This window comes from Argiope bruennichi, chromosome 5, assembly GCF_947563725.1.
Source record: "Argiope bruennichi chromosome 5, qqArgBrue1.1, whole genome shotgun sequence".
In the NCBI taxonomy this organism is placed as follows: Eukaryota; Metazoa; Arthropoda; class Arachnida; order Araneae; family Araneidae; genus Argiope; species Argiope bruennichi.
In genome coordinates, this window is record NC_079155.1 from 54485112 (window position 1) to 54509128 (window position 24017).

A 24017-nucleotide genomic window follows, 5' to 3' on the forward strand; every position below is an offset into this window, starting at 1 on the left:
TTTTAAGGCAAATTCAGCATTGTATTGTTTTCTGTACTTTCTACTCTGTGTATAATTATTTAAACTTTTAATCTATTCCACATTTATTTATGTTTTAAAACTTTTTGATTTGATATTTTTATCTTACTTTATATTTACTTACAGTGTATTTTAAAACAGTATACTTTAAAAAGTATTTTCTGTTTGTAATAGAGGTTTTTTAATATCTATTATAATTGTTTTATAGAATCTGTTATAATAGAATAATTTAAAAATGAGTTTTCTTAGCATTTAATTAAGAATTGTACAACCTTAAAAACTTAATTTGGAAATTTTTTTAAAAAAACTAAAATATCTAATATTATAGTAATTTTTTTTTTCTCTCTCTTCTTTAATAATACACAATTTTTACTCTGTGATGTTCAGTTTTCTCAATTATAAGATTTATAATTCTTTCTTTCTTCAGAATTTCTGATGCTTTTATCCTCTGCTATCCTGTTTAACAATTTAATAAACTATTGAAATATATAATGAAATAAATATACGCCTATTCTAACTTCCTATAACATAACACATAAAAATAAATAATTATGCATCTCTAAGAAACTACATTACATTGCATTAAATTTGCAAAAATAGGCTTTTAAAAACAATATATAAAAGGTAGAGGTAAAATACATAATATAAAATTTTTACACGTGATTTTTTGAAAAATATTACGTAAATCGATTCCTATATAGGTTCAATTAGGGCATTTTAAGATAAATCTTACAAACTTTGATTAGATGGCAGGAGTATCATCTAAAAGAGCGTGCCCTTCAAAGTTCCACATCATACGCGAGAGGTCATTTGATCCAGATGGATTTAATATGATTAATTCCTTGCACTCAGCTAGTTATCTTAAAATGTGGTCCCAATTCAATGATTCTGTAATGATAGCCCATTAAAACAAGATATTTAATTAAATAATGAACTTTTTATTATTGCTATTCTTCTCACAATTTGCATGATAAAATTATTCTGCATTTTGTAACACATAAATTAATTCAATAAATGGCGATTCACAGCCCACGGCAAGTATCAACTGCATTATAATAAAAATAGTATAAATTATACTAAATAATAAATTTCATAAAGAATTATCTTTCCCATACAAATTCATATAGTATAAACAATTATCTCTAAAAATGACAAATATATTTCATCTCAGAATTTCAAACTTTCCTCTTGGCAATATTAAATGTATCTCAACTAAATTATATTAATTAAAATAAAATTCAGTTATTTGGCTATTTTTAATAAAATGTCTCATAACATATATATTTTTAACCCATTAATTGTCAACTACAAGATATCTGATAGTAAGCGTGTATGCTGCAATTTTAGTTTGACGGCACCCAGAACAAGACGCTTTGAATTTGCCTGGCAATGGGGTAATTGATTTTACTCACTAATAGAATTTAATAGAGCAATATCTTATCAAAATTTTGTATTGTATTCCTGCAATTAGTCTATGTGAATGTTTAAGCGGATAGTGAGGTTCCTTAATGACATTCTTGAATTGTCAATTGTCAAATAAAAACCTAAAGAATAACCTAGATTTTTCCTATTTGATGTTCACATACAGGGACAATGTTCTGTCAATCCTTTTTGGAGTTTATATTCATCAAGTTCCCTTTTCCAAGTTCTCTTTTTTTTTCTTTTTTTTTTCCCCCTCCCTTAATTGAACTTGGAAGTTTCCTCCCAACTGAGATCTTATAACTTCCAACTAATAAATCAAGATATATTATTAACTATAATATTATAGCGATACTTATTGTCTTGTTCAATTGGATATAATTATTGCACTATAGCAAATTTTTCAATTCTATGCATGCTATTAGTTGCCTTCAAATAAGGTTAAATTATGCAGTTGGCTTTAATTTACAATTATCACTACTGATCTTGCAACTTCTTGATTTTTATATAAATTCAATAGGGCTTTTTTCTAGCAGAAATTACCAAAATTAATAAGTAATAAATTTCAAAACAAATATCCTCCACCCCCCCCCCTTTTTTTGATAATTTAATAAAAGAAAAAATATTAGTTGGGAGTTTTTCCTGTAAAAGTTGAGAATATGGAATCAGTTTCAGAGCAATCAGCAAATATTTTTAATAAAATTTGTATCTGATTGGCACTCATCATAAACAATTTTTCTAAAGAAAAATTTTTGGAATCTTTCTAGATGACTTATAATTTTATAAAAACAGAATTTAGGGACAAATTCAATAAATTGAAAGCCTTAATTAATAATTAAGAAAAGTTGTTGCAATTATTATTATAAATGATATTTGCAATATCATTTTATTATAAAAACTATAAATAAATTATTTTTGAAAATGAAGCATAAAACATTAAATATCGAGCATTAATGATTACCTCAAAAAGGGCGATGAAAAAGATTCCATAACTGAAAAATTTACAATTTTAATAATTCTGCAACTTTTAAATACTTTAATTTTAAAAATTGTTTTATTTTGGTGATTACATTTTAAATTTTTTAAACGCATTCAATACCATGCTCATAGTAAATCTATTCCAGGGAACAGAATTTGATATTAGGACTGAGAATTCTTTTGCAATGAGTAAAAAATTTTCCATCAATTATATAAAGAATTTTACAGACAAATAATTTTTTAAAAATTATTGTATGATGTTTTTGCTCAAAATTATATGTATCAAGTAAAATACTCTAATATTTATTATATATTTATTCAAAAGTTAAGTTTCTAAGTACAATTTTTGGATATAAATCAAAGTCTATTGAAATTATGATTGGTTTAATTATTTGACATCAAATTTGAAGTTAAAATTAGTATATTTCCATATAAGTTTATCATTAATAATTAATCAGACTTAGTATGCTTTTATGATACATTTTTAAAGGGAAAAAAACATTAAACCTTTTGCTTATTTTATAACTATTAAATGAAAAATATTCAGTCTTTGAAAAATGCATAAAAAACAATTTTATGTAATATCTATAATTAAAACAAACTAAGGTGATGAGAAATAACCTTGATTGACATATTAATCATTAATATGTTATTTAATTTACTTAAATTAAAAATATTCTGTGTCTGCAATTAAATCGCATAAGATTATATTAAATAATGTATGTCAACAATAAAGACAGATGTATGATTATTTTGTTAAATAACATAAAATAACTAACATTAGAATTATCAGCAGGAGGAGTTACACTTCCTTTCTCTTAGATGTGTTAAATGTCAACATTTTGAAGCATTTTAAATATTTATTATAAATATTGATGAATTATAACAATTTTTTATTTTATATAATTTGGCTTAGCTTCTAGTCAAATCCAAAGCAGTGAATGCTAGTTGGAAGATTCAGTTCGGGAAGAAATTTGGTATGTTGATAATATACCTTCAGGGTATTTACTCATTGAAGTAATTAATGCATAATAACCAACTAGTTCTGAAAAAATAACATTCTAACATTCCCAATAACTTATATACTAGTAAGATGTTATAGTTGTGCAGCAGTGAAATAATGTGGTAGTAAAACATTTTCTTTCATATCACAAGGCCAAAGTTTGATTTTGAATGCGATTTTTTTTCTAAACCCTTTTCAATAAAATTAATATACAAATATTTTGATTAACATGTAGTCAGTTTTATGCAAAATCACTATAATATTTGAATTAAAATTTAATTCTTAGATAGTAAAATAATTACAAGTATACCTTAGTAATGATAAATAATGATTATTCTAATTTTAATATATAACTGCAAATTAATAAATGTAAAATAAATTCTAGAATTAGTGAATAAAAATTATATGAATAATTGTAATTAATATTTATCACTTTTAAAGTTTATATATATATATATATATATTACTTCCTAAAAATTAAATTTTAATAATAATTCAGATATCATGTGAGTACACATTTATTTTCACATAAAAAAAAACTTGAGTAATACATTTTTTTTAAAGTATCTGTAAACTATTTATTAATTTGAATAAAAAATTTTAAGAAATTGCATCCTTGATTTCCCAATCTGTAAGCAAGTATTTTATTATACATGCTGTTCAAATGTATCATCCTGAACTGTTAGCAATGTTTCACTGCTGAATAACTGTAACATCTCATTATATAAAATAAGAGAAAAATTGTCTTCCTCCCCCAGAATTACGAAGATTTAAATGAGTGAATACCTTGAAAGTATATTAACAATATTACACATCTCGTCCCAAATTAAATTTCCCAACCTGTGCCCTATCCTTATTAGTTGAAACTAATTTCTATTAATGCAAAATAAAATGGTAACATTCTTAGATAGATGCATAATTAATTGTGCAATTAGTAAATTATTTAGTTTCACTTTCAAAAAGAGCATTTTTTTTATTATTACTAGCACTCATTTATTTAATTTAACTGTAGATTTGTTCAATTTGTACCTTTCTTTACTTGCTTTGAACTCATATATATAGTATCTGATAAAAATGTATGACCCTTTTCCTGTTCCACTGTTTACTTAATATGTTAAACAGTTTTAGAATTTGATTACTATAGTTTATAATTAAAGCAATTCAATTGTTATTTTTGCTTTCTGAGTCTTTCAATATACATTGTGTAGTAAAAACTTAGTTGACAGTTATTGATTGCAATATATTAATATATATAAATATATATGTTTCTGAATGGCTTCTTCCCCATCTATTTTTGTTTAGTAAAAAAGTGCAAATCATAAAAACAGTCAATCTACAGCTCTGAAATACTGAATGAAGCATACTAATTTTTTAAATATAAAGATTGTTAAGAATAAAGTTAGGCAACATTAAAATGCTTTTCTTATTGTTGTTCAAAATTAACCAAATTATGCCATCAAATAATATTTATAGAACAAAATTTTTATTTTATTTCCTTTTATGGGAAAATTTTTTTTATAAAAGTAAGCTTGGTTAAAGATTAGAATTTTACTTTCAAAATATAATACAACTAACACATTAAAAATTAGTTTCAGACAAGATAAAGAACAATATATTGAATAAATTACAAAAATTTTGTATGTTTAATCTTATTAAATTTTTAATTAGTAAATTTAAACAACTCGCAGCTTTTTGTCAACAAATAAATAAATTTTTATTTAATTCTTTTATATTATTTTTTAATTTATTTTTATGCCTTACTTTTTATATAAACACTAGTTCTGAAGTAAGTTATGCTTTTTTTTTTTTTTTTCAGGCCCCCATCTCAAGGTCCTGGTGGGACAACCAATGACCCAAATAATCCAGTTACTTGCCAGCCTTCTGCAGTTAGAGGTTAGATTGACATTGAAGAAGTCTCAGTTTTACTGAATTTTGTAAATATGTATATTGTTTTAAACTAGCATGGGATGGTAAAAGTGAAAAGCAGTATTTTAAAGTAAAAATACTTTTTTTCTAGCAGTGTTCTCTCCAAATCACAGAAATTATATTAAAAGGTGTATTTATAGGTTTTTAATATCACAAAACTTAGAAATATTTTGCTCATTAAATGCAAGCTTAAGGTACATATTCAATAATACAAAAATGTGAAAATTTAAGATATTTGCAAAAATTAAGTATTTAATTTAAAAATTAGGTTTCTATATCTCTCATGAATAAAATTATCTGCTCTTGGAGAATTTTAAAAATATAGCACTACAATCAAATGTATAAAAATTATTGAAATTTAACAACAAAATTTTAGAAAAATCAAAATACTTAAAATATTTTATTTAATAAATGAATTATATGAATTAGCAAATATATATATTAATAAACATCAATACATTTTAAAGACATAACTAATGCTACTGAAACATACTTTTTTGTTTTATCATAAATTAATTTGTTACTCTGTTTTTTATTAATAAAAAGTAAAATATATTTTATAAATAGAAATGTAGAGTGTTATCAAAAAATAATATCAATTAAGAACACTGCATAGATGTCTTGTCTCGGTGAATTGCTCATCTTTTATCTGATCATGTGTCATACTGGTGATGTTTTAATTACAAATTTTACAAATCAAATTTATATGCATCTTTCTATACTAATAAGAATGTGCAATAAAGAATGAATTTAAAAACTATTGTTGAAGTATTCATTTTCACTGAAAATTTGGCATGCTCTATGGTATTTAAATACCTTTGATAGATATTTTATGAACTGACTAAAGTAATTTCTTTTTGTAATTTTTTTTTTGTATATATATATATATATGCTTAATTTGTTTGGCATACTACTGTACCTGTTATATATATATATATGGTTGCAGCAATTTTAATATCAAAGGATCCACAATAAGAAAGGATTTTTAAATAATACTTCATAATTGTTTATGTCATTTCAAATGAATAACCAGAATCAATTTACCTTTTTTTTAAAAAAAAATTAAAGCATTGGGGAAAAAAATACTAGTATTCTAGTATTTCAAATACATACATCTACATAAAAATGATATTGCATTGTGTATTGCTATGAAAATTGAAACAAGACACCAAACTGAACCACTATTCCAATTCTTATGGAGTTCTCTCATGAAGAACTCAACATGCATGCAGTAAATAAAGAATATCAAAAGAAATACACTTTTTGTTTCTTTTTCCCCTCTCTTTTCTTTTTTTTTTTTTTTCATGAACATAAAATCTGCACATTGAAAAAAATTTCAACCAGATATTTTCCAAAAAACAAAAATTAAACTAAGCAAAAATATTAATACAATATATATTTTAACTGTGAATAATTTCTATAATATTATCAATTAAGTGCTGAAAAAAATTAAGCAAAAAATTGTATTGAATTGCACATTCCAATTTAAAATATTCACTAGATATATTATGTAATAAAATATGTGCCATGTTGGATATTTTTTCTATTCTGAAGTAAATTAATAACTATAGATCAAATTGATTAAATTTTATTTTTTAAAAATAAAATTTAAAAAATATGGTACAGGAGAAACTCAAACAAGCACACAACATTACCTCCATGTTTGATGGTATGATAAACCACTTAAGTCTCAATACCTCAAACACTGATGTTAGGCAGAACTAGTTTTATTATCAGCTTCTTTTTTTACTTGACCTTGCACAGCTCCTATTAAGGGAGGTGTAGGACTAGGACTTGAAGAATTACTTGCAGATGTTGATATCTCTTTTTGTGGACTACTTCTTTGGGCACTGAAACGTCGCATCCCAGGTCTATATATTTCTATGGATGGTCGATCCTAGAAAACAAAATTCTTTTACGACAGAAAACTGTACAAATATTGGTATCAAAAACTTTTTTTTTTTTTTTTGCATTTTAAGCAGAGCAATTAAAATAATTTTTATGCAATAACATTTTTTATAAGTTTTTGCCAAAATACTCAAGAAGTTTTATTTCGTCTTTCATTAATTGTCCTGAAGTGCATAATCCTATTTTTAAAGAATATTTGTATCCAATTTGGTAACTCTATATCAAACAATCTTCAGTGTAGCATGCCAGCAGATTGACAAACATTTGCTTACATTTTTAATAAAGATTATACTTAAGAATTTTAATCACAATATATTTTTTCAATTAATTTTCATCAGTTTGTTCAAGAAATTATGTACACTAGCATTACAATTTTGCTGATTTTAAATAATGTTTAGTTTATGATATCTTCATAACTAAAGCATATTAGAACAATAAATCTGAATCAATTTTAAATTTGTCAAATATTATTCTGTTAACTACCCAGTCATGTTCAATAATATTTATTCTTCTATGATTTTATTGTTAATTTAGGATTTGAAAAAATAAAAAACACTATGATATTTGATTAATGTAATAAAAATTACTAAATAAACAATTAATGAAATAACACTTTTTTTTTTTTTTTTGTAAATACATTTATCAACATAAACAATTTTCTTACATAATATTTAGTGTATTCTCATATGGGCGAGAATCATGATTTAGCATCAAATTCATTTTACAATTTCTAAAATAACCAAATTTAATTAAAATCACACTATATTTAAATTTTAAAATACTAAGAATATAAAAATGCTTTTAAAAATCTAAAATATCAAGAACACCAGATAAACTGCAAAATAGTTAATAATAACAGAAAACAGTAAACTAATCACTTGATTGTCATTAGATTAGAAAATCATAATTTATAATATGCATTTCATTTCTTCTAGAAAAAATATTTATAAATATTTCCTTTTAGTAGATGAGTACCTATATTTTCTGTATAACAAACCCGTTACAGTATATGGGGCTTTTGCATCACTTAAGAAAGATCAAGCATACAGAAAGAAGTCATTTTTGCAAAAGAAATGAGTTCCAAATGAAAGTGAGGGGAGGAATGTTTTTGGTCAATGAATTAAAAGGATATACAAATGAAGATTTACAGGTTTTAATAGGATGCAAATAACAATTATTGAAATAAAAATATTGCTTAAATCAGTTATTCCAACGGCAATTTCTTTTCATCCATCCAAATCGCAGATAATGTAAACCTTTTACAATGTGAATTTTCATGACATATGAGTAAACTATACTATAATAATATTGTCATTTTCTCTAAAGCATGGAATTTTCATGCAGTTCTTTCTATTTTAACTATCAAAATATTTTTTAATTTAAACAGTACTAAATAAATTGCATTCATTGTATAAAATGCAAAAATAAAACTATTTTTTACACACTAGAAAATGAATTGCTTATAGCATTTCCAGAGCAATTACTGTTTCATACCTTTCAAATATAAACACATATTATTTAACTATTATAAAATAGCTATCCCCCTGCCATTCTTTACTAATTATTTGGATGTTTTTTTACAAACGAAATTCAGATCAACTTACCTTATTTCTAATTCGTCTTTCTGTCCTAGGATCCTTTCCTCGGTCTTTCTGATCACTAGCATTACTATCACTTTTTGAGATTTCATTCATATTAGAAACCTCATCTCCAGATACACTTTTTGATGAATTTTTAAATGATTTGCATGATAGTTCGCTCTTATCCTTTTGACTACCAGGAGTTTCAACATTTCCAGGACAACTATTATCTCTCTTATCTTTTGAAGACCACTGACTATTTGTGGAAACATTTAAGTCAATTTTGCTATCTTCTTTTGATTCTTCTACAGATTTTGATAACTCCTCAGAATTGAGTTCTGATTCTTTAGTTTCTTCTTTCTGTTTCTGAGAAGAGCTATCACTAGATGACTTTTTATTGCCATATAATCTAAAATTTAAAAACATATGACTTGTCTTAGTTGTGTAAAGCAATCTGAAACACTTCATACATTTACTAAAAAATATATATATTTTTGTTTTAACTTTTGGACTTTTTAAAAATTATTATATAAAGCAAAATGAAATTATACATTTTGTTTTCTACAAAATAATATCAGGAGCAATTGAATTAAATTTTAACAATATATATACTGCAAAAAACATTATAAAATGTTTCTTTTTTTTTTTTTTTTTTAATTTTAAATGTATTTTCTGTTAACAAAAGGATATAATAGCCATCTTCCATTAACATTATACCTAAATTTACTCTAAAAAGATTATTTAAAATTTGTTTTTTTTTCTCGAGAAGATCATAAAATGGCTTAATTAAATCATATATAGGTATGAATGCTTGTTCAGTTCTTTTTGTTGTTGTTGTTTGTTTGTTTTTGTTAGAATTGTAATTTTTTGGAATTGCAAAATTTGATTACATTTTTACTTATTATCTACGTTTATTATGATAAAATCAGCACAAAATGTGTAGTTTCTAACTGTATTTTATTTTATTTCTTTATTTTTATCATTATTTAATAGCTTTTGAAATAGCACCTTCAAAAAATTACTAACTAATGTTCAACTGCAAAGACAAAGAATCTTTTAAGATAAACTCTGTATGTCATGTCTCACTTAAGCAAGTTCATTAATGCTCCGAAACAAAAATAACCTTTTTAAATACACAAGAACATCTAGTTCCCCATTTAAAAAATAAACACTATTACATTTTACAAAAGCAAGAAAAACTCAATTCTTTTTCATTTGCATTAGCTCGAAAATTATAAAAGTCAAATAAGAAAAGTATTAAGTTTATTTTAACACAGAGATTCCTTTCTTTCAATTTTTGAAATTTAATATATGTTTAAGACAAAAAAAATCTACAAATTGCAACTATTTTGATGCAAAGCCATTTTTTTCCTTGTGTTAGGCATTAGCATCCGTTTTATTATTATTCTCAGACATTATCTGAGTTAAGAGAGTATAATACCTCAATTCAGTATTAAACAAATTCATACTCAGGCCCTAATAAACATTCTTCTTGGTGAAGGTTTTTCATTTTTAATTAAAAAATAATGAACATTAAAAAAATGGCAGAGAATTAACTGTAAAGTCTCTGCATTTATGTAAATAACTTAATATATATTATAAAAATAATGTTTAAATTTCACTAAAATAAAACAGAAATCCAAACCAAAAACTCTAATTTAAATATATGGATAGTGAAAATCGTTAAATTAAATAAGTGAATCCTTAGAATATATACAAAAATATAATTTTTTGAGGAACTATTTTCACTATATACAGTGTGCATTTTGATTTTGCCCTATAGATAATTTATAAATTGTTAAAGATAAGCATGCGCTTCTTACAGGAGAAATCTTGAAATGATGCAAAGAATTATATTTTGTGTTATTTAAATAAATAAATATACAACTGAAAAAATAATATTTTTATACAGTCTTCTGGTCTTACTAGGCACATTTAAAAAAATTTGTATGTGATATACCATCATATCAGACAAAAATAGTTCAATTTTTCTGCAATTAAAATTGATAAATAAATCTTTGAATTTGAAGATTTTAAACCAATTCGTAAACACCTGAAGTTACAATCATTTACTGGTAGTAGAAACTTCTTTGAAATGACCAGTGGGATAGTCTATAATCATTTAAAATGCATATTCAAAACTTCTTAACTTGATTGATTTCAGTCACTAAAGAGTGCAACATTTTAACTTTAGCATTTAATTTAATTTAATTTAGTGTTAAGAGTGTTATTCTACATATGACTAATAGTATATTAATTCGAACATGCATAAATATAGTTCTTTATGTCATTTAAAATTTCTCTAATAAGAAATTTATGACCATCTCTAAGAATTTATAAATAAGCTAATGGAACAAAACAAGTAATTAATTATTTTAGCCATGTAGAGTAATTTGGAATTTTGCAGATACTTCAAGAGGTACTTTAAGTGATAAGGGCAACTAGTCAAAAGAAATTGATGATTTTAGATGAGTGATTTCCTAAATATTCTCCATTTTAAATTTATTGTAACTGTTGTACATTTTAAAAAATTACAACTACAATAAACTATTTATTTTGATTCTGATTATATTCAACAGAAAACCAACAAAAGCTTGAGGATTTTTCATCATTTTAATATATACATTTTTTTTTATTACTATTATATGTACACAAAATATTTTACAATTATATTAAAAATGCAATTTCAATTTTAATATTCTATTTTAAATATTATTCATGAAAATTTAAGATATTACAAGCATGCTTTCATATCATTTAATCCTTAAAATGGTGAGTAAGGAAATGATTTTAAAACCTCATGCTAAAAATATACACAGAATAATAAATACATAAAAATTAAAAAATTTTTGCTCAAACATTGGATAAAATATAGAAATACAAACTTGTAATCAGTTTTGTCTCTGCGACTTCTGTCTTTGTCACTAAAATAACTTCTTGCAGATGCTTTCTGCCTCTCTTTTGTTCGTATTCTTTCCCATTCTTTCTTATTCCTGTCTTTATCCTTACTTACTCTAGATGAAACAAAATATTCTTTTGACTTTTGGGGGGTAGTTGCAGTAACCTCTTTCTGGTCTTTTTCTCTCTCGGGGTTTTTCAATACCTAAAATATTTCCACAACTGCATAAATTTTTCAATATTAATCCAAGAACTTTTTCAATTTAATGTTTATTTTACTTTGAAAATGTTATGAAGATATATATATTAGTAGATGTGATGTGTGGCTAAGAAGAAACTTCTGGAATTTTTAAACTTTAATTTATTTCATCACAGGAGGCACATTATGTACAAGAAGCGATAATAAAACTGACATCCATTTACACTGCAATACAAGTGCAAAAGACCACATTTTTTCCTTCAATGGTTTTACTATTAGATTTTCATGGGGATTTCTCCGACACATGTAGGATTGGAAAAAAGGAAATTTAGGTACCTTTAAAAGAATGTTGCAAGCATTAAGGATTTTTATCCCTTCACGAGCATGAGAAAATGCCGAGACTAGCAGTTTTATAGAGTGCATGTAGCATTAATTAAATAAATAAAAGTGGAATTAGATCAGGAAATAAGAGAACATTTTAGAATAAAGTTAATATGGGCTAAATTAAGAAAAAAATTAGAAAATTAATTAAGATTTAAATTAGATTTTACATTATTGTTACATATATATATATTAACAATTTTTAAAATAAATGATTAACTTGTTTACTATAATTAATTTTTTAAATAAGTTGAGTTAAATACCTGCACTATAGGTTCAGCTTGTTTAGATGCATCAAGCACAGGTGATGATTCTTCAGGCTCATCAGTCGCTTCCTTTTCAGACAAGCTTTCTTTATCCTTATATTTTTCTTTCACCCTTTCTTTATCTTTTTCAGCTTTACGCCTTCTTCTTTCTTCTTCTCTAATGCGTTTCTTCTCCAATTCCTTCCGTTTACGTTCCTCCCTTTTTTCTTCACGAATTTTCTTTTAAAAGATTTTTTTTTTTTAATATTTAGGTAATCAACATAAATACTATTGCATTTTATGTATAATATTTCTTAAAATAATTTTTAATAACAATTTTTTTAAAGTTAAGGCATGATTTTTATTTAGTAAATATATCAATTTCAAATTTTGATTCATATATATTCAAATTATAATTCAATATTTGCTCATGAAACATCCCAAAGCTGGAAGATACTAATTAAAAAAAAATTCTAAAATTAGGAATTAAAAAAAGTTTATTTAATTTTTCAACTTTACTTATTTATAAGAATGTATCATAAAACTTGGAATGATATGTTTAAACATAAAAATTATTAATTGTCAAAAAGATTTTTTTTTTTTAAATCCTTTATAAGATACAATACTAGCTTGCATAACAAAAAAACAATTTCAGCAATCAATAATTTAATATGAAAACTTCATGGCAATAAAAGTTCAAATTCAATTGCAATTAAACACTAAAAATAAATAATTGCAAATAACAAATTAATCAGCTGGTTCAGTTGATGATGGAGAAGTTGTCTTATGATCTCTAATAACTAATAATTCATAATATTTACCACTGAAGATTCATTCTTAAAGCTAAAGAGGTCAAATATGCTACAAAAAACTGATATTTATTCTATCATGCAAAAATTTTGAATTTATTTTTTAGAAAAATGAAGATAAGTATAATTCACATATTAACTGAATTCTGTATAAAAATTACATTTTCATATAAACTTTTATCCATTCTTTCCAAAAATTCAGCAGTCATGCATAAGTATCTTAAGAAAAACTTCAACTTTTATTCTTAAATGACAAAACAAAGTAATATTTGCTATTTTGAAGAATAATTAGTAAACTATGTCAACTAACCAATGATAAATTTAATAAGAAGTGTAATTAATGTCTTTTTTCTTTTAAAAATAATCTAAAAATATTCAAATCAAATTAGTAAACATAATGATCTCCAAAAGTGTAGATTTAATTTTAATTCTACCTATACCCCATTTTATATGTAGATTGTTTCAAGATATTATATATTAAATCAAATGTTTATTGACATTTTAAAATATTTTTTAAGTTAAGTTTCAAACAACTGGTTTGATTTAAAATAAATTGAGATGTTATGTAAAAAGTCTATAAAAATTCCTATTTAATAATACCTTATTCATTGCTGATATTGGTTTTATATTGGTTGGGAAAAAATGTTGTCATTATAAATGATATAGAGGATCTCTGTATAGCTTTGAAAGGACAGTATATTTTACAATTTAAATTAACACAAATTTCTTTTCAAGGCATTTAACTATTCCAAACTTGAATTTTGCAAATTTAACTGTAACTTACAATTAACCTCTTCAGTCCTGATTTTTTTTCAACTGGTTTAAAAATTTGATTTCAAGATCTTTTACCTTTGTTACATCTCAATAGTATGTGGAGAAAAAAAAATTTTGCTGATCAAACAATCTTAAGTCCCATAATTTTAAGGTACACATATGTGTACCTCGGGTCTTAAGTAAGTCAAAGCATCCTCAACAAAAAAATATTTAATTTTCCTGGTTACTTAATAGCTATACTTTTCTTATTCTAAGGCCTTATAAAGGAAAAAAATACAAAAACTATTATATTAATAATCTATTAAACCTTATTTTGAAAGAATTATTTATATATATATATATATATATATATATATATATATATATATATATATATATATATATATATATATATATATATATATATATATATATATATATATTGCATAAGTAGATACTGCATTTTGAGCACTTGACTCTTCTCCTAGAGTTACATCCTGGGTACCTGCATTTCGATACATACTTATTGTCCATGTAATGTTGTAGATGGCTTGACATATCTAGTCTTATTTCTTTTTAATTGGGAAGGGACAATTTTTCTTGCTCTTTTAGAGGTATTTTAACCAGATGGAGGTAATGAAATCTCCAATGGTCTTGTAGTTGCATTTCCATCATTTGATGACCCTTCTTCTATTAATTTGTCTTCATTGAAAGATGATTTTTTTACTTGTTCTTGGCTTCCTTTCTTGCTGATGATGAGAATTCCCTCATATTTCAACAGGGACCGAATTATATGCATTTGAAATTGCAATAAGGTCATAAGATTTTCACTTTCATTCCTGACAGCTCAGCTTGTCGCTTTGCCACCATTTTATAGTATATCAAGCAATTGACAACTACTAAATCGACAAAATGTGTGAATCGTCATTTTTTGTAATTACTGCATACCAGTAATATGCAAAATAATGGTCGATGCCTCCAATATTATATGTTTTTATAAAAGCAGATTATTTTTATATCAGCTTTTTGTTTCAATTATTTTGTCTATTTTCTGCCTATTCCAATTGACTCATTACCTATACATGTGAATAATAGTCACAGATTTATTATCTTTCTACTTGACAAGGCATATTTGACTATCGTCTTAAACCATTCATCCTATTTGACAGGTTTCATTATTTTTGATACATGATAAATTCTATTGTTTCCCCTAAAATCTCTTTTTCCTAAAAGTTCAAAAACCTCCTGTTGAGTTAAAGCCACTTGACGTAAAAAAAATATTATTAGCTTATAAAATTCTGTATATTCTATACATGTCAGTTTGAAATATCAATTACTAACTTCAAGACAGCTATAAAATTAAATTTCTTACTAAAGTTAAAAAATAAATATTTTTAAATTTATATTTTTTTACATTACAGATCATAAGAATTATTTATTATAAAAAGTTATACAATATATTCAAGGGCAAGAAATGACAATTTGAAAACAAGAGCTCAAAAGATAAGCAGCGCAATGAATCGCAAGCAGTCAGCAAACGGGCACGAAAATGCCCGAGGTACACATGTGTACCTTAGTTAAATTTGTATTTTCACCGATTCTATTATAGATAACAAGATATAATTTGGTAATGACTTTAACCAGGCATTTAGTTTTTATAAAAAAAATATACAAGCGTTTATTTTAATAATAAATATTAAAAAATGTACTTATATTTGTTGCGTTTTCTGTTCAACGCCATTTTCGTTATGTCTCTAATTAATAGCGATGCATATGAAAAAAATATCGAACTGTAGTGTTATTTATTGAGGCAAAATGGAAGCTAAATTCATAAAGTTTGAAATGCATGCATTATTTCGTCAAAATTTAACTTTACCGGATAAGGAAAATGAAAAAAATTGCAGGTACACATATGTGTACCTCGGGACAGAAGAGGTTAATTCAGGCAAATCATGACAAATAACAAAAAAGAACATTTAAAATAATTTCTAGCAATACAAAATAAGTTCTACAGACAAATAACTTTTCCAGAATATATTGATGCAGATAGGCTCAATTTCTCAACAAACCTTTCAGAGAATACTAAAATTATTTCAAATAAAAAAATTAAATAGCAACTTAAAATATACTTATCTTAATTCAATTCTAAAATTAAAGTAACTCATACTAGAAATCCGCTCACTATTTAGCAAATTGAAGTCTTCAAAATCATATAGCAAAATTTGCAATTCACAATAACTAGATTTTAGTTTCTATTTACAAAGACTCATTGCTGAATTTTAAATTGGCTGTAACTTAAATTAACTTTATTATTGACAACCAACAAACCCATTTGCCTATATGCACTGTGATAGTTTCCAAGATTAAGGAATGAAATACTTCAATGCATGCTCTTTGCATACTAACAATTTTAACCCAACTATCTCATACAATTTTATAATTAATAAATTGGAATAAGAAGCATTGGTAAACAAACCAAAGATAATTAAGAGTCTAGGATAGTTTTAATAAACATTTCATGTAATTCAATGCTAAATTCTAATTCCCGTCATAATGGAATCTAGATAAAGATCTGGATAATTTTTTAGGAAAATAAAAAAATTTATTTTTAAGAAAACTATTCAGTACACAATGCATAACAGCACTTTACAGATTTGTACTTAATATATCTTGTTTATCAATGCCAAATGCAAAAAAATATATAGATAATTTTTTAATAATCAAGTTCTCTTTTAGCAAACAATGAAATGTGTCTTTATTTTAGTATGCAAAGAAAATCTTATAGTAATAACAATGCTTAATTGCAATAAAAATTTTATTATAACTGACTTCTCATAAAAAAATAAGAGTAAAATACTATAAAGATCATTAAAAATATAATAAGGCTTTTTATTTCTTTTTCCTTTTTATTACGAACTGTTACTCTTTTTGCCTATGTATTGTCAAATGTATAACAAAAATCTGTACTTTATAGAATACAGCAATTTTTAGAATTGATAATTTGAAAAATTATAAAAATGTCTAATAAATTCTATGCTCTCATCAAAGTATTTTATTGAGGAACATTCTTGAGAACAAGGGACACTTCACTTTACTCTACTGAAAGTCATTTGAAAAGTTCAACTGCTCATAATTATTGGAGAAACAGAGAAATAGGTTTTTCTTTGTTACAGGCTAAACATGTTTTGATAAAATCTTTCTTCAGTTTCACTTTCTCAAAATAGAAATGATTGTACTTTTAACTTGATGATAATACATCACAAATTCATCACAATAGCAAAATTACCATGAGACTTTCACTACATTTGCTCAATTTTTATGTCTACAGAAATTAAAATGCATACATACCCCCCCCCCCTTGCATACATACCTGTTGCTCAATTTTCTTAGCTGTTAGATATTCAATCAAAGGAGTAGTAACTTTTGGTACACCATTATTAGCTAAAAAAGTGAAACAGTGTTTAGATCACACCTCACACCAATGTATATAATTGATTGAATTATCATCAATTTTAATGATAAAAATTTCAAAGTGGTTTTTAAAAACTGAAATATATATATATATAGCATAATTATACTAATAAACATTAATTAATTAGTCATTAATAAATATCTTTACATCAGAAGATTTAAAATTTTTATATTAAATTTGATAAATAAATCAAACCTATGTGAGTCACAAATTGTTAAAATAAAACATTTTAATGATGAGCAAACATAAATACTATTTACACTTTAACTAGAACTAGGTTTTAAGATATTATAAAGATATTAAGATTAAGATATTATAAACTATAAAGATAAACAATTTCTGACATCCTACATAAGCAGCATCAGCAAATCATAACATTTGTATGATACTGATTTCTTAGCACACAAAAAATATACTGCAAATAAAAGTCAATGTTTTAAGCTTTTACTCCACAAATTAAAAATTAAGAAAATAGTAAAGAATTATAAAAAAGAATATAACAGAATTATTTTTAAAATATAATGCACAACTATTTTTTTTTAAATGTTAAGTTGCTTATAATATATTGGTGATTCAGTTGGTGTATTGTTTGTGTGCGAGTACAAAGTTATTGTCAATACAATAATTTTTAAAATCTAATTAACAATGATGCATTTGGAAAGCCAGAACACTATCCTACATTTATTTAACTCAAATTAAATATTTTGATATTTAAGCTGTATCTTTAGACATATATCTTTAAATATATATCCAAACTTTTTTATTATACCGGTCATTATTGATATAAATCATTCCACTACTTCAAAGAATTGGAATTACCTTGAGAAAATATATGTACTAAATAGAAAATTAGAATATATAAACTAACTTTTTAAACAATTATTTTACATTTACTTCAGTTCACAAATTTATGCAAGTTAATTTCTAATAAAAATCAAACATATTTTAATTAAGTATTTGCTTTCTTAACTTCAAAACGGTACCAATTTCAGAAATAGAAAATTGGAATGTTATTAAAGATTGCTGATTTTTAATCAAGTCATGTTAGAGAATGCCAAAGAAAAAATCATACATTTTATTATGAATGCAAACAAACATTTTTGATCACCATGTAGAATTTATATTGTTTAGGAATGTTTGAAAGAAAATATACCTTTTAATTCTTTTTCTCTACATTCTATTTCTTCTAAATAAACTTCAGCAGAAGGTAATGCTACTTCATCTGGATTTTTTAGACTTTCTAGAAATTTCAGATAGTCAGGATCTAATAAAAAAAATTAAAAGATATACAAATTAATAAAATAAACCTTTCTGCAATGGTTTTTAATAAAAAGAAATCTGCAATTATCTTTTAAAAATTGCTATTCAACAACAAAGTATAAAGTATTACTATAAAACAAACCAGTTAGTAAAACAAAATTTTAAAAAACATTGGGGGGAAAATTGTGCAAAAATACCAAGTGTTTCAAAGAATGCATAATATTCTAAATATTCCAGAGTTCCAAGAAACAAAAATCAAACCGTTATCAATTGTTCCACATTTAGTATCTCTTTTCTTTGGATTTCTTTTCTTGGGAATTTTTTGAAAAGGTGCAAATTCAACAATAGCAGGATATTCATTGCCTGGAATGATTCAATAAAATTATTTTAATTTATATTTGCAAATTATATAATGGTACTTCTAAACATTTAATATTCCAAATAATTTTACCTTTGCTATCAAGAAACACATATCCATCAAATTTGTCTTTGAATAAAAAAATGTCTCCAGGTATAAGAAAATTAATATATGCCCTTGAAAATGCATGAGGCCCTAAACTGGAAATGGAAATTAAAAAAAAAAAAGTTTTTAACAATAAATAATGAGGTAAGTTCTGGTAACACATAACAAATAGAATAAAAACTATATTGAATAAAAGGAATTGCTGTAAACAAATAAAGCTAATGTTTTAAAATTATATAACTATGCCAAGAGTCAAGCTTTAAAATAATGCACAGTTAAATAACGTTCTTTACTAAACATAAAATGATTATTTATTAATAGAAAATTAATTTTTATATGCAGATGAATATACTTGGTTATTGAAAGCAATGTCTGCTGATTCTTAAAATAATTTCATGTAAAATTACACTGACTGAAAATTATCGTGCATTTATTTTGTCTTAATATACACGACAATGTTTTAAAACTCTCCTAATTTATACTCACTCAATCTCCTGACAATTTATTTATTAAATGATACAAAAGTTGGCGCTTTTCCGTCATAATAATTAGAGAATGGGTATAGAGGTGGTGATATTCAGAAGAATAATACTAAAATATATTATCACCTCATATCTGCCTTCACGAAATACATATAATCGTGTTCTGGAACTGGGGATATCTGCTCAAGGAATTGTTCTTCACTCATAGTTGGAGGAAGACGTCTAATAACGACCTATTAAAAAAATACATAAAAATATGTTTATCTTAAGGAATGAAACTTAATTTAAGAATAGACAAAATTATTAGTAAATATTTTACTTTTGTTTGAAAAGTTTTATCGCGTTTCATTTTAGACTTATAGTCATCCGACGACAAACACTTAATTTTCAGAGTAGAATTATCCCTCGCTTTATTACCGATTGTTGACATTATTTTAACTTTCTTTTCTTTCTATAATCTGTTTAGTTGTTTTCAGCCTACTGGAGCCTAATATTTGTTCATCGTAAAGCAGCCTTCACACGACGCCAACTATTGCGCACAATAAAAGATCATGCCTACCTTTGAAAAATCACGTGACTCTATTGGGACAATAGCGATTGGTTTTCTATCTGCCATTGTCCCAGTTCAGACACGTGATTGTCCTGAAGTAAGTGTGGTCTGCTATTGCGGACAATAGTTGGCCTTCCGTGAACGCTGCTCATAAAAAGCATATTTTCTCTTAATTTGGAATGTCTGGTTAGAGAAAATTGCGAATTAGACCTTTATGATCCTTAATGCTATAACAAATGTACAATTTAAAATGATAAAAAAATTAATGATGGTAAAGAATGCTGATTCATAAATTTATGAATGGAAACACGTAGTATTTCAGTCAATTCGTGGCTTGAAAAAGCAAACTAGGAATCAAGCACAAGCTTTTACAAATCTATCACTCAATCAATCTTACACTATGATAAAAGAGGATCAAAAGTCATTATGAAATTAAGGAAATTTCAAATGCTTCAAAACCAGCAATTAATAGCAATGAAAGTAACCGTCAATGAATCATTAATACCCCGTGTTAGATTAGACATAAAGATCTTGCATAACGTACATCTTTTCTGGACCATATCAAAGATTCCTCAGTCATTTTTTTTTCCCCCAAAAAAAGCCTCAGATTCCTAATTAACTTTTTCACGATCTCCCTGTTTATAATCCTACAATTTCAAATTCTCAAAAACGGTCTCTTACTTGTTATTGAACATTTTCTAAATTGAATTGCAAATCTCAGTAGCTTTTTATAATTTTTCTGAATTATTTTCAACATACTTAAAACGCGCTGCGTTGTGTGTACCTATTCATTTACGCGAATTTTTAATTACTTTTCACTGTTCGTCGTGAACTGTAGATAACAGGATTTTTGGGCGATATCTTGCCATATGTGGCAATTGACTTTTTACTGCAACCCCCAAAGCCTTTGTTACCATTTTTTTAGAAATAACACAATCCACTTCCCAGTGAGAAATACATGATGGTTTGAAATAGTTGGCATGATTTTATCGCGAAGCCAGCCACTGTCTTAAGCCTTATACCCTTTTGTTTTCTTTAAAAGTAAAATTAAAAATTGCATTTTTATTCATTTGATTCTAATGCGACCGAGCAAAGTTCCCAATAATAGAGCATTTCTGACTAGGGAGCTGCATAGAGCCGCTAAACAGAAAAGAGACCACTAGAAATTAATTAAAGAACTCTTTTTTCTTGTTGGCGAATAAATAAATGTGTTAAAAAAATACAAATTCTATTAATTATAAAATATTAAGATAATGCTTTATCAAATACAATTTATCAGGTTCTTATATGCGTTCACTTTGTTATTAGAATAGTTAGAAACATCGAAACTCTGCTTCAATAATATTGTGTACAAACTTGGATATTGGTCAATCTGAAGCCTTTAAGATTAATAAAAACCAATACATTTTTCCCAAAGGTAATAAAATAAAAATGATCAATCTAAAATAAATCATTAATAAGTTGAAAATGCGTGCAAAAGTGAATTAAACTGATCAGTTTATCAAAAGGTCCTCGTAATATACGCTGCCTAGGGTTATAAAATATCTAAACTTGCCGCTGGTTCTCACTGCATCAGTAGTAAACCAAAACTTTGACTCCGTTGACCATTCATTCTTAAAAGGAAACTTTCAAGATTCTGATGTGGAAATGCAGATTCGCTACTTGTACTCCAAACATCTTTGAAATTCCTATTCTATAAGGAAATCTATGAACAACTCATATTGTTGTTGGGGTGGGGGGGAATCATTAAATTAAATAAACGGATGTTTATAAAAATAAATTCATTATAGAACTGTATGAAGACTAATTCGAACTGTATGTCTAATATGACGAGAATAAATAGTATTACTCGTCATATTAGACACGCTAAGTCTAATATGACTCATTTCTAATCATATGCATGTAATAGCCAGGAGAAATTCTGCGTAAGCAAAGAAAAAAAAATCCAAAATGATCATTCGAAACCAATCAAAAAGGGCGCACAATCTAAAAAAGTCAGATTCTTGTACAAAAAGTAAAAGAAACGTCTTAAATCAACATGTCAAACATTAACATCCATATGTAAAAAACATGAAAAGTCATGTTGTCCAGAAACATTTCGTCTTGTGTTACAAAATATAGGTTCAGCTTAGAATTATTGGGGGGGGGGGGGGGCTCGATCGTAAAAGATATTAATTGTAAAAAAAGAATTGATCATCAAAAAGAACATAAAAATAGTCCTTTTTTTCTTTCTTTTCCCTTGGTACGATAAATGCACAGTTTTTAGCCAAGCATATCCAAAAACTTGCCAAAAGTCTGCCCTCTTTGATGGACATCAGAAATGGTAACAAGTGACCTTCAAAGTTGAATTAAAAATTGTTGTGATTACATTTGAAAAGACAGCATCCCAAAATAATTCAACTCTGAAGACCGTTCATTACTCTTACGTCTATCTAGCCTTTTTTTTCTTTTTAGATTAGAATAATACATGTATAGCTCAAATGTAGATAAGTAATTTCAGAACATAAATCAATAAATATGACAGAAACTGTTATGCAACGGTTGTAGGGTTAAAGTAAGGTAGCTTCAAGAGAAGTCCATTTAGTTATAATAAACAGAATAATGAACTGACATAGTTACCTAGGCTAATTCAAAAAATGGTGCTAATCAAAGTGTCTCCATATTAGCAGACATATACAGCTTTCAACAAAATAATGAAATTGTCTTGTTCAAAATATATATTGACTAAGGGAATTTTTGAGACTATCTGGATCAGCAAATTAGAGAATTAGAATTATTTCAGTAAAGTTGCTCTAGGGGAATATCAGAAAATATTTTTCACCATCCAAGTTAAGGGAATTCGAGAATGAAAGCATTAAGACAAGAGACTATCCAAATTAATACCAATTTTTAATATTTGCAAGAGAAATTTCTAAAACTTGTCATGAAATTTGTAAATTTGTTCTTGTTACTATTTTTTTTTTTTTTTTTTTTTTGCAAACTGACTTTTATGATTTAAAATGCATATTATTTTAAGTTAAATTCATTTTTAACATTTTTGTAATCTGAAATAAAGAAATATATCATTGTTATTGAAATGAATAATTATTTATATGTCTATAATATAATTGCCTTTTTTTAAAAAAAAGATAGAACAGTTGATGATTTTTACGTTTATGATTAAGAATATGTATGCTTTTACGATTAAGACCATGCATAATGCATTGAAAGCTAGGAAAGCCTCAACAATTGAAACAGCTTCCCATATTGAATTTAAGATCAGAAATTTAATATCCTTCTATTTATCAGCTCTTAAAAATGGGATCAGATATGGTTTTCCTGCATCGAGTATTGAATAATTCACTGTAGCCAGAAAAATCAATTCTTTTCTTCAAATGAATCAATTAATGCAAGGAAAATGTTCAGAATGATTCTTTACACATGTGCCTTGATAAAATGCAGAGTTAAGAACAGCTACTTCCAAAAAAGCATTGATATTTTGAATACAACTTTCACATTCATCAGTATAATGGTAGCATACTGACCTGGTCTAGAGATCAAAATGTAAGGTACTGTTTATTTCAGCATCTCGAGATTACCACTTTCTAATAATTCTATCTCGCTAAGGGTTAAGATGCGGAAAGAAGAGCCTATTTCTGGATTTCTTCATACTTTGCCCTTAATTTTCACACCA

At 25.6% G+C, this 24017-nt stretch overlaps 2 protein-coding genes across 2 annotated transcripts in view; one reads left to right on the plus strand and one right to left on the minus strand.

Moving 5' to 3' along the window:
- Positions 1 to 5673, plus strand: part of LOC129969236 (cyclin-C-like) — a 52622-nt gene extending 46949 nt beyond the window's left edge. Inside the window, exon 11 of the mRNA XM_056083697.1 lies at positions 5235 to 5673. Within this exon, the coding sequence (XP_055939672.1) occupies positions 5235 to 5316 (82 nt within the window). The 3' untranslated portion in view covers positions 5317 to 5673. The remainder of the gene's footprint in view (positions 1 to 5234) is intronic.
- Positions 5674 to 6916: 1243 nt separating this feature from the next.
- Positions 6917 to 20288, minus strand: LOC129969475 (regulator of nonsense transcripts 3B-like). The gene is made up of 10 exons (XM_056084060.1): positions 20114 to 20288; positions 19921 to 20027; positions 19301 to 19407; positions 19111 to 19212; positions 18743 to 18853; positions 17488 to 17558; positions 12574 to 12795; positions 11718 to 11935; positions 8857 to 9241; positions 6917 to 7241 (listed from the first exon to the last, which is right to left on the minus strand). Exons 1-10 carry the CDS (start codon positions 20222 to 20224, stop codon positions 7056 to 7058), a joined length of 1620 nt encoding a protein of 539 aa, XP_055940035.1. The 5' UTR covers positions 20225 to 20288; the 3' UTR covers positions 6917 to 7055.
- Between the last annotated feature and the right edge of the window lie 3729 nt (positions 20289 to 24017).

Bases quoted from the DNA above. Each gene is read 5' to 3' on its own strand.
- LOC129969475 (XM_056084060.1), bottom strand. From the start codon at position 20,224: ATGTCAACAATCGGTAATAAAGCGAGGGATAATTCTACTCTGAAAATT. The intron at 11,936-12,573 runs GTATTTAACTCA...GAAATATTTTAG, and splicing joins AAGCTGAACCTATAGTGCAG to GTATTGAAAAACCCCGAGAG. The intron at 7,242-8,856 runs GTAAGTTGATCT...TTTGTTTTCTAG, and splicing joins AAAGACGAATTAGAAATAAG to GATCGACCATCCATAGAAAT.